The sequence below is a fragment of the Nilaparvata lugens genome, chromosome 1 (genome assembly GCF_014356525.2).
Source record: "Nilaparvata lugens isolate BPH chromosome 1, ASM1435652v1, whole genome shotgun sequence".
NCBI classification, from domain to species: domain Eukaryota; kingdom Metazoa; phylum Arthropoda; class Insecta; order Hemiptera; family Delphacidae; genus Nilaparvata; species Nilaparvata lugens.
In genome coordinates, this window is record NC_052504.1 from 34382420 (window position 1) to 34395152 (window position 12733).

Below are 12733 nucleotides of genomic sequence, written 5' to 3' on the forward strand. Positions count from 1 at the left end.
TAAATCTAAAAATCAACAATATTCAGTTCCTAGTTGGAATCTAAATATTATTATTCTTTTGGAACAATTTATTTTACAATTCAAAGCCAAGCAATATCCCTTGAGCAAAATAACACATTATTTTGTTCAATCTATAATGATAACAGCTGATAGATTTGAAAATTGGTGAACTAGAACCCCATAAAATGGCAATTTTGCAATGCATCACGGGATTGTGTCATAACCTGTATTTATAGACCTTGTCTCCGCCCAAGGTCTATAAATACAGGTCAAGACACAATCCCGTGATGCATTGCAAAATCGCCATTTTATGGGGGCCTAGTTCACCAATTTTCAAATTTATTACGTTTTGTAATATTGTTCAAGGGATATTGCTTGGCTTTGAATTGTAAAATAAATTGTTCCAAAAGAATAATAATAAATTAAATTCCAACTAGGAACTGAATTGTTGATTTTTAGATTTAATTGATCGGGAACTTGAAACTCTTTTTGAAATTGGCCTTGCATATTTCTGTCTTGTCCCAATGCCTTTTGAATCATAATCCTTGATTTACAAGAACAAGAACAATTTTTAATAATAAATAAATTAATAATTGAAGCATTTATTATTGAAATTTCATTATTAAAAAATTTAAAACCTGAATTCACATATTATCTGAACTAGAATATTGTTTTTAAAATGCATAATTTTGTTACGAGCAAATTGTAATAAATTGGATTTTCAAAAGTACCGCCATAAAGACCCCATAAACTGGTCGCTCCATAAGGAACATGAGTCTCATGACCTGTATTTACAAAGACCTTATCTCCGCCGACAGTGCTATGCGCTATCTGTCGGCAAGAGTTGTAACCGCCTCCACAACTAGTTCCCGTTTCAAATTTGATTAGTTAATGAGGAATATTCGTTGGCTGGTATTTTGAATAACATGGAATAAAAAATTGTGTTTTTTTTTATATAGTGATATGAAGTTTGTAATAATTTTAGCATACAGACATAAATTTCATATATTGATCAAATGTCTGGTTGAGGTATTGAATTTAGTTGGTTTAATGACTACTCAATATGCTTCCTCATCTGAGCTTAGACCTTGTAACCTATTTCAAATGTACGTTTTTAAAATAGAGATGCTTCCCATGTTATTTAAATGGGGTCACTTTTACGCTCTAGGGAGTTTTCCTGTTTTTTCATCCCGAGAGCGAAATAGTGACCCTTTAGTATTATGTTCCAGGGATTAAAGTAAGCACTTTAGACAGGAGGTGGAGGAAAATTACATTTTTACTCTGTCAATGCTATTATTGAAATCATTGAATGATTTCTTATTAAACTGCTTCGAATGTAACAAGAATACTCAGGATAGAACAGTCGTTAAAACTATTCGTTTTAATTTGTCAATTGGTTGGTTTTCATCCATCGATTCAATGTAATTTTGTTCAATTATAAAAATAGGTTCTATTGAATGGTTGATTGCATTACAGGCTCGCAGCTGCCCTGCTTCAAGTCAGGTGCAGCCACAGTGCAGGCGCTCAACAATCGCTTCCACCTGAATATGACTGAGGAGCAGCTGCAGCTGCTGGTCGAGTATCTAGTCGAAACAAGCATACATTCGCTCAGCACCAAACTCTATGACGGCTTCCAGTATCTTACCAACGGTATTCTCTAACTGAAATAGGTCAGTGCAATCTCACTTATTACTCATTTATGGAAAAGAGAAAATAGGGTTTAGCCCTTAACACCATCATTTCCGAAATTCAGACAATCAAATTTCTTCAGAAATCAATTATGATAACTGAATCGCAAAAGAGGCATCAGTTCTTAATCCTTATGATTTTCCCTTGCCACACTTTCGGCTTCATTAGATTTGTTTTGCTGCGGGTGATGCTCACATGAGCTCTAGGCGTGTGCGTGTGTGGGTATGAGGCGGATGATAATGAGAGATGAATGGTGGGTTCTGAACCACTGGGAAGCGATTCTACAACTCATGAATCAAATTCAGAGGAGTTGGCTCAACCGGTCACCCTTCCAACGGGAGTATCAGGCGCATGATTTTCAACTTATCTGAGCGATAGCTTATCAGCGCGACCACTGTGACAAACCGCTCCCCAACAGTATACAATATGATACAGTCATATATGAACGGTAGTCACTGTCAATAATTCAATTATTATAGAACACTAATAAGATATAGATTAATTAATTGGAGTACAATAATTAAATACTCGATAAGTCTTGAAAATTTCTGTTAAACAATGAATTTTACCATAGAGAAACAATAGCGTAAGTAGATATCCCATGGTATAGGGCGTTTATGTCGCAACTTTTACTGTTATCTCAAGCCGATTACTGTCGATTTTTACTGTTTTGACCGGGTAAGAGTGTATGAACGGCACAATATGAGAGACTAACAGCGTCATAAAGCTTCATGGGAAAGAAGTACGTGGACTATCGGCTTGAGATAACAGTAAAAGTTGCGACATAAATTCCCCATAACATGGGACATCTACTTATGCTATGGTTTCTCTATGATTTTACTTACATCGATTCTTGTATCATGATTTATGAATTTAGAAACTGTTTATCTAATAAAAAGTTAATCTTTTCAACATACAATAATGTAAATTATTATAACATAGGCTTGTTGCAATTTTGTGTCAAGAGTTAGGATCTTATAATAGGCCTCTTATTTGTTGGCTATCAATTATAATTATGATTAGGCTACTTAAGATTACTTTTGTACACATAATGATCTCCAGAATTGAAACTATAACTTCATTCTATTTACATTCTATATACATAAGCATACTTATTTGTGATAATACACTCTCAGAACAGGAGCCTCGTCAACTATCAATCAAATATTATTACTTTCCAGTCATTACTCTGATTCCAGCTGTTGTTTAAGAGATGATGATCTAAAATAAAAACTCGCTGCGTGTCGTAAGAGGCTAAAAGGGAATCCCCTCTCACGCATTAGTGGACTGGCAACTAAACAACTGCCATTCAGTTGTCCACCATTCTGAGAATTTGAAAACTAATTTGTGTCAGGATTTTGAGGCCAAGAGGGAAGTTGTCTGGCTCCATCTGCCAGCCAGCGTCCACACTCCTAATTCCTTCACCCATAACCCTACTGAGACTTTCCAGAGCATTATATTTTCGTTCTATTTCGCGAGTTTTCAATTTCAATTTTGTTTCAGGTTTTATTTTCACTTGGCAAAACTCACACCTTTTGACTTCGCATGAAGAGGTAAGATTTCGTTGAATAAAATTCTGAATAGAAATACTATAGAAATGATATATCACTATTATATATTATAATTTAAGATGTATATGGATTTATTTATATATCATAAATTTTATTTATTGTTGATGTAACTTGTTGAGAAGTTTTCTTGTAATCGGCGGAGATGAAAATCTTTATATGAATCATAGTGCATTCCTTCCATTGGTAAACTCTTAATACTGTCATAGTGGAATTATTATTATTATTATTACTTTTGTAGGTAGCAAATTAAATTAATTGTTTCCCCAAACATGGGTTGATGGTTATTATATTTTTTTAAATTCATCATCTTTAATTCATTAGCAGACCTGATTTTTTGCTGAATTGCAGAAGTGCCTTTTCAAGTTGAATTTTCATATTGTATAATTATTTCTAGAATAATTGAACTTTATAACGCTATTGTTGAATTTTTCCAAAATAAATTATGTGTAATTTTGCATTGAGTTCTTCCTAAAAAAGTGTGAATAAATTATGAATACAGTATGATCATAGACAGAGTTGGTAACAATATTATGGAAACGGCTCAATATTTTGTTACAAAATAGATTTGACAATAAGTTCTATCGGAGATTCAATTTTTATCAGAAATGCTACTTTTCTATGGATTAAAAATTTTGTTCCGTAATACAACTTAAATTGGAAGGTGGTCATGTGATACATTATTTCGATACAGAATCCAAGAGAAAATGAATGGCGAAAACCACACATCGATATCTCAAACCGTTTCAAATATATTCACATTTAAGAACACTACTAATAAATCATACAATAATAATAATTTAATTGAGTACCTGAAAACCTAAAAAAATCTCAACTAATGAAACATATTATCATATTAATTTTATATTGTCAAATTATTATTTTAACAGAATAATATTAAGCTGATTCCATTATTTGCACCAACCTTGATTCACATGACAGTTGTATGATTTATGCTAGATAAAATGTGACATGCCCAAATATCAATCAAGTCTCTGGTATTATTATTCTACTCATTATATTTCCGTGAATCTTATTCAATAAATATATTTTCAAGAACGTGAATATATTATTAAATTAAATCAACTCTGTTGTGTCTGTTCAAAGGAAGTTCTGAGGTTAAAGGAGTGAATGAAGTTTCTAACTATGGCTTACAAGCCTGTTATTCTATATTATTTATATAACTGTATTTATATTATCTTATACATTTCATGTGTCCAACATTTGTATGGTTGATTGTTTTGTGTTGAGTGTGAATTATCGAATATAGTCTTAATCTATCATCAAGTAGCCTAGTAATATTATTTTATACTTGATTCTTATTATTTATTACGAAGGTACTACAATCGTCTAATAACATCACATAATAATAATGAAATGAATTGAAATCCACCTGGTGGTGTTAATCGTAATCATTTAATTTCTGAGACAAAGTAGAGGCCTAGATGAAACTCAAAATATATTTTTGTGTATAGTTTTCATTTAAAACATTATTTCTTAGGCAATTGAAAATAATTGTCTTATATATTTAGTATTTTAAACAATGTAGTTAATCAATTAAAAAATACAATTACAATAATTGAAGCTTGTTTTTTACATTTTCAAGATATTAAAAGAAAATAAAATTATTTTCATTCACCTTGATTTCCTAATAATTGGCTTGGAACTAGTTCCTATATTAAGGTAATTGAACTGATTTTGATTTCGACGTAATTTATTATGTTGAATTTAAGATTTTTTGTTCTATTATGTTATTACTTTCATTTTGTTATTTTTATTTGCTTTTTTGTAGGTTACATGATTAAATTCCAACGTCAGATTTCGATAAATTAATGCCACTAATAATAACTATTAGAATGAAATCAGACAGAGCCTGCCATTAGATGATGGCAAATCAAACAGACATGTCATTCGTGTCATGTATAAATCTAATTCAAAAATTATTTGAAATTCGAATCTCTAAATTCAGTATTTTAGGTTATTTTCTTATTTGAAATTTTATGAACGATATTCTTTTTTTTTAATTTGTATAAAATTATTTTATTTTATGTGAGCAATGTATTTAAAAATTTTAAATGATGTAATATTTTCTTACCATCCAAAGAGAAGTGTTTAATTCGTGTAAATTGTTTCCATAAATCAAATTTGTAAATATTTGTGATATTTCTTATTGAAGTATTTCAAATAAAAATTATGATATATCTTTTATTAGTAGCTGCATCTGTGCGATTGGCAAATTATTGGTTAGATAATTATACAGTTATAATGCATTCAGGATTTTAGTAATTAGAGCACTACATGTTTGATAAAATCATGATTACAAAACTCTCTCCGTAAAACATTAAGGCAGGCTCAAATTAATGTTTCCTTTGTAATATTGGAACGCCAATAAATTTACTTTGAAAACCACTTTTATTTCAATTTAGTGTACTAATTATAACTATATACAGTTGTAATTCATCTTTTCTAACATATCTTTTGTTATTATCTATATCTTATGCACTCCATTGAAATAATTCATGATTATAGTATCCTTAAGAGTTTATAATCAAGAGTAATTCACCCATTTTTTCAAAAGAATTAAGAAACCTGCAGTAAATTTATTATTTAATAACAAGTTGAGTTATTATCTTTTAGTACTATTATTTTATTCGAAATGTTTATTCATCTAGTTGGTATATTTCTTATAAGTCATATAAATATTAATTTATTAAGAAATTCTTGTAATGAATCATTTTTCCATTGTCCATAGATTTTATCTATCTATCTTTCTCATTTGTCCAATTTAAAACAAGCGTTTTGTACTTAATTTAAATTTCTATGTAAAGTTGTTTGAGATTGAAGAAATCTAAAACAATTTGACGTTATACGTTCAATTTATCATCAACCTTTCTATAACATTATTATTATTATCATCATCATCATCTTAGCACTCTGTATAGATCACAGATCTGATGTTTCCTTATAACTAATCTTGACTAACTTCTCATAAATTCAATCAGCAATATTGTACAATATGCTTAATTTGCTCCGCTTCTTTGTATATTAACCGTCAACTTTGTATTGCTACACTGAATTCCAAACAATTTTCATCTTGGCTTTGATGTTTTACATTATATAATGCAGATTGCTCCTTTTAGTTGCCCATATCTTTACCATTCTTATCAACAACACAGGAAAGAAAACTGATTTTTATCTTCCAAGTTTATAAAACGAATTTCAACCAGACTGTCAATGTGTACATTTCTCTTTGTATATACATTTTTGTAAATACATTATATAAATGAAACTTAAGCCTTTGATATTTTGCTCAGTGTATATTTCAATTATTTATAGATATAATAATTAATCTAATATGAAGCAGAATTGTTTAATCTTATTCTGCTATATTTTGGTTTGAATATCATAGTTAGCGCTATTTAATTCATATTTATGTGAATATTGCTTGTTGAGAACTATTATTTTTTACATAATATATTTATATAAAAAATAATGTTTTGTGAAATAATATAAATTTTATGTCGTTGGAAATATAAAGCCTCTCTAATCAGGATTACATTTTTTTGTAAAGTATTTTTATTTATTTCAACAAGTAGCAGATCCTTGATAATCCGAGCCAGTCGGGGACCAGGCATGTCCGACGTTATTTATTTATAAAAGGTTCAATACAGACTTTATACAACTATACTGTGCATTAGGATGTTGCTACACTATTAATTTCTTTGAGAAAAAACAAGTCACGAACATCCATTATCTACTTCATACTATGAAATACAACAGTACTGTATTAATATTTCTTACAAAACCCTTCTAAAGACTAGCTACTTCTTTTTCATGTACACCATTACAATTAAAATTAAATATTTTAGACATTAAAATATTGAATAGCATTATAACTACTTCAGTTCCTTTGAATGTCCATGACATTGTTTTAGTTTTCAATCAATTGTTAGATCTCATATAATAACATTTGCATTCTTGCGAAAGCGAAAGATAACTCATTTAATTACCTATAAATTTGAATCTCTAATCACCATATTTCTGCAAGATATATGTAAGATAGAAGCTCATAGATTCATTAAGAAGCATAGTTCACATTATATTGGTTATTTCCTACCCGACAGTGCCGGATTAAGGGTTCTTCTGTACTTGTTAACGTACAAGTGAGTAGTATGAAAACTATAGCTGAATCCTGTCATTCAATTTAAACACGTAACTATGACAGTCTATCGTAAAACTACGAAATAGTTTCGGTTAAATGGAATTACGGAAATTCAATAATCCTCTAATTATTCGAATTTCAACTAAAATACATTTGCTTCTGAAATATAAAGTTTAAAACAACTAGTAATACTTATATGCTTATTATTGTTGTTTATAATGCATTCTGTTCAATTTTTGGTATTTCAATCTTCAATTAAAATTGTAAACACCCAAACTTATTCCTGCCAAAATCGTAGAAAATATTTTTTGTCAGTTTCAATTGGAAAAAAATATTCATGCTATTAGATCAATTTGAAAAATGCTTAATGAAAATGTGTTGGCAAATTTAAAAATTTTATCAAAGTGTTTTTGAACTCAAATAATCATTGTCTAGATTTCAAATTTATCAAATTCGTACGTACGACTAAAGTAACCATTAGATATTAATGGTGGTTCCAGTCCATCACTACAGTAGATTTTTGTTGTATATACTCATCAATTGATAGATGCTTTTTATATTAATAAAAACATGCATTTTTAAGACTGATGATTATGGGCCATGTTGTAACATATTTACTGTAATAATAGTTCTTATGCATGTTTTTCTTTCATTTTATAAATATTGATATAAAACTTATCGCTATTCAATATTTTCTCTCAAAGTTACTATTATATAGCTACATCCGATTTTAAACCAATAAAAGTGTTTTACATGAATTTTTGCTTGGCTTATTCATTTTTAAAGTCTGTATCCTGTCGTATTGAAAATGTCTCATTCCAACCATCATTTAATACCGTATCGAACTATTGAATTACTTTACTGTATGTGTCTGTCTATAAATGTAACTATGACTATATGTTTTTTAATACCTTTCTTAGAAAATTTGAGAGTCTATTGAAGTTTTGCTGTGGATGTTTATTTTTAAAATAAATTGTTTACTCTCAGTGTATTTTTTAAAGTGGTAATACGACTGCTTATTAATGAATAATATCATATTTGCCTTGCTTCACATACTGATATCATAGAAGAAATATTCTATACTTATCTATTAGTATAGTTTATGCTGATGCATATAATATAAAGTAAGGAATTGGCTTATACATGTACGACACTGGAAATACATGTTTGACGCATCCACTGACCTGATTAACTTGAAATTTTGCATAAAGATTCTTGATTGATGTTATTGACATATTTTCATTTCAATAATTAGAACACATTTTTTCAATTTTTACCTACAAATTTTACTTAAAATAAAATCGTTTGTAAATATTATTACAGTTGTTAATACTTTTAATATGAGCATAGAAGAACTATACACTAAATTCAATGTATTTGTTCTTTTAACAAACCCTTGCGGAGCACGGGTAACTCATGCTCGTCTAATATGTATTAAGAATCCAATTCTCACATCAACTTGGTTTTGTAGGCTACTGCTAGTGGCCTAACTAACTCTTAAGTTGAGTGGTTTGGTAAACCAGAGGTCGTAGGTTCGAATCTCTGCCGGCCATTATATTTTTCTCAGACCACTCGATGTTTTTGATGGATACGCGTAAAGTTGTCGGTCCCAGCTGCCTGAAATCAGTCATGCCAGAGGCCCTCAATTTCATAAGAATGCGACCTGAAAACTCTTGACTCAGATCTGACCAGCCAGACTATGTTTATTTACCTACGAAATGCGATCATACGTTATTAAAATTGAAAAAGTCTTGTGTGGGAGGGACACTCACACTACTTTCCCTTGTTTGTTTATCCTTATACTACTTTGGGTCAATCATTCAAGTGAGTTGTGGGTGATCGTGATCAACTGCCCCTGGTGCACCGGGCGTTCCATGATTGAATAATAACACAATATTTTATATTTTCTACTGGTAATATTTTAACAAGACCCAGGTTTTTGATGCTGAAGGCTTCATCTTCAGTTGATAAATGTTGTAATATAGCTTGATTATTATAAATATGATATACTATTCAAAGCTTAATAAATTATAAAACATGTTGAAGCTACTTATTTATTTATAAATAATTTGAGTTTAAATTGGACTCAGTTTGCATACTAATGTGCTCCTCTATCAACTCTTGATGAGTGCACTTCATGATAGAAGGAATCTATGATGAAAATATACCACATCACACATACCACAACTGTAAAGTTTGAATCTATTTGTTTCTTCATAAAGGTAGGCGCACACAAATCGTCATCGGACGATTAGATTTGAAGCATTGTTTTCAATTGGAGTGCGCATACCTATAAGATGCGGATAGGTATGCGCACTCCAATTGAAAACAATGCATCAAATCTAATCGTCCGATGTGTGCCGTCCGTCCGATGACGATTTGTGTGCGCCTACCTTTAAGGTGCATTTTCGTTTGTGCGTAATTTCCGCAGTCGACGACGTCAAGCATTGTTAACATTCATATTGTCCAAATTTCAAGTGTGCTAAACCAGCTGATCAAATAACTTTTCATTATTATTTGAGTTTATTATTCAAGAATAAAACATTTCTAATAATATCAACATATAACATATTTCCATTTAAAAGAATAAAAAAGTATAAACCCATCTCCCCCATTAAAACATAATTTGAAAATAGGTAATCTTTAAGGTTATTTAGACAAATTAAAATCTACCCAATCTGAGATCCTCACCCTACCGTGGTCGACGACGGCATTTACGCACAAAAAACCCAGCTTTACTTGAAATGATTTTTTCATTTCATGAAAGATTATTTTTCTTGCACAGCTGCTTTCCACCCAAGTTTGTAATCAGTAAGCACGCTTTCAATATAGCCTACAGAGTGATTATAAAAGGACTTTACAACTTTGAAAGCACTACATAAATATTTATTGAAATTACTTACAGAATTGAGAAAGGTGTCACTTTGTCACAAAATACCCCATGAGTTTAAGGTTATTTAGAGTTATTTTGGTTCGATGTGACAGCCGTTGTATGTATAGTATAGTACTATACAGTAGGCCTACAGCCGTGAGTGAAAGTGCAAGATTAATATTGATTATTTTAATTACAAGATATTTATATCAACAGTTCAAGTAGGATGAAGACAAAAGAAGAAATATATCTTAACAGTTATATCCATAAACGAGCTTCTAATTTATATTTTTCAATACTATACATTCCACCGATAATCGATTTCTTGCCACACTCGTAGCAGCATATGAGGCGTAACATGTGCAACCGTAGCGATCTGATTGTGATCCGATTACGGAGGTCATTAAGATTCTCTGGTACATAAATGTTATCCTTAATGAAACCCCACAGGAAGAAATTCATCGGTGTTAAATTCAGTGAGCGAGGTGGCCATGCAATTGGCCCTATACCGCCAATCAAGCGAAGTTGAAATCAATTGTCAAGAAAATCCCGAACTTCTCCGTCTAAATAAGCTGGTACACTGTCATTCTGAACAAGATTAACAAGTCTCCTTTTACTTTCAACATGACGGTGCACCAGCTTATTTCCACGGAGAAGTTCGGGATTTTCTAGACAATATTGCTTTCAACTTCGCTGGATTGGCGGTGCAGGGCCAATTACATGGCCACCTCGCTCACTGAATTTAACACCGATGGATTTCTTCCTGTGGGGTTTCATTAAGGATAACATTTATGATCCATCTCTACTAGACAATCTTAATTGCCTCCGAAATCGGATCACAATCAGATCGCTGCGGTTGCACAAGTTACGTCTGATATGCTGGTACGAGTGTTGCATTACCAACGGCTGTCACATCGAACCAAAATAACTCCCACACCTTAAACTTGAAGTGTTCTGTAACGAAATGACACCTTTCTAGATTCTGTAAGTAATTTCAATAAATATTTATGTGCTTTCAAAGTTGTTAATTCCTTTTATAAGCAACCTGTACAATTTTACAAGAACTATGTACCGTACATGATTATGTATATGTATATATGTACATATGTATACCGTACATATTATGTATTATGATACATGAAGGAAATGTAAAAACTTCTTAGTCCCATCCCCAGTTTGCCGACTTCATTAGATCGGCATTATCACTTGAATTTCTATTATGTTATCACCTGCTTTTTACTGTATATCATTGTAAATAAATGCTGCTGTATTTGAATACAACTTGATTCTTCAGCATTCACCGGTCTTGTTGATGGCTTGGTATTTTTACACCTAGTAGGCCTATGTGGTAATTTTTTCACTCTTAGGGCCGCTTTCCGATTTAGCTAAGTTCTAGACTTTATACAGCTGGAGTCAGAAATTGGCTTTCCGAAACGGGGCGTAGTCCTAGTCAAAGTTACGTTTATATTAAATTTCAAAAACTAGAAAACTGAACACAAAATAAAATGAAGAGAAAAAAATAGTGTATAAAGTTTCAGCCATTTTGAATTATTTCGGAATGTTTTATTTCGTCAGACTCGAGCTGTTTAAAGTGTAGAGCTCAACTAAATGAGGAGCTCGGAAACCGGGCCTTAGTTTTTCAACCAACACCTTCGTAATCCAACGCAACGCACTCCAATTGAGTTTTCGAATTAGTGCAGCTGGCTTAATAGTCAACGCTACCAATGCTCAAATAAGGGTGTAGAGGCAAATGTTTGCAAGACAATTCAGTGACTCCACAGTTCAGTTTAGGCATAGAGGAAAGAATACTTACATTATCTCTGGGTTCTGGTTCAATCTCTGGGTTAGGGTAGTACGGAGGTTGACATATCAAATTTCCCCACACCTACACAATGTGCTTAGGGGGTGGGGGTGGTTTGAAGGTACCATTTTGTGGTTATCCCATCTCCACATATATTTAGAAAAATATACGTCTTACGAACATGCTTCTATACAAAATTACCTACAACTTTCATCTAAAAGCTTTTTCCATAGTTTCTAAAGTTTTTGAGATAAATCATAAATAATATACCCCCTCTTTAACTTGACATTAAAAAAAATCACCTTTGCCTCGAATGTTTTGCTTTTTTGGCCTTATCATTTTTCAACGGTTAGTGAATAAATTCCATGCTGATGATGAGCTTATAGAGCATGGAATTCTCTTAATTTCAATTGTATTATTCCATATTAATATAATAATCATATGATGCATAATTTCTCTATTTTACGCATTTCCCTACAACTGTAGGCGAAATATTTAGTGTTTGTGTGAAATCATTAGTTTTGTAACAATAGATAAATTGAAAAAGAAATTTAGAGAGAATGTTTAGAACACAATTTTCGACTTTGCTGCTTTTTTGGCACTAGTTAGAAGGTCAAAAATTTCTTCCAAACATTGACCTC

At 31.3% G+C, this 12733-nt stretch overlaps 1 protein-coding gene across 2 annotated transcripts in view; it reads left to right on the forward strand.

Annotated features, from left to right (window-relative positions):
• The window catches only part of LOC111048262 (phosphatidylinositol 4-kinase beta), a 48029-nt gene extending 39852 nt beyond the window's left edge, over positions 1 to 8177 (forward strand). The window contains exons 16-18 of one of the 2 annotated variants that reach the window (XR_005571162.1): positions 1477 to 1670; positions 3193 to 3242; positions 5050 to 8177. Coding sequence is in view for 1 of the 2 variants with exons in the window: in XM_039426771.1 (XP_039282705.1) it covers positions 1477 to 1661 (185 nt within the window). In the remaining variant the exon portion in view is untranslated. Of the gene's footprint in view, positions 1 to 1476; positions 1671 to 3192 lie in introns of both variants that reach the window. The other variant, XM_039426771.1, reaches the window with a different exon arrangement.
• The last annotated feature ends 4556 nt before the right edge of the window (positions 8178 to 12733 follow it).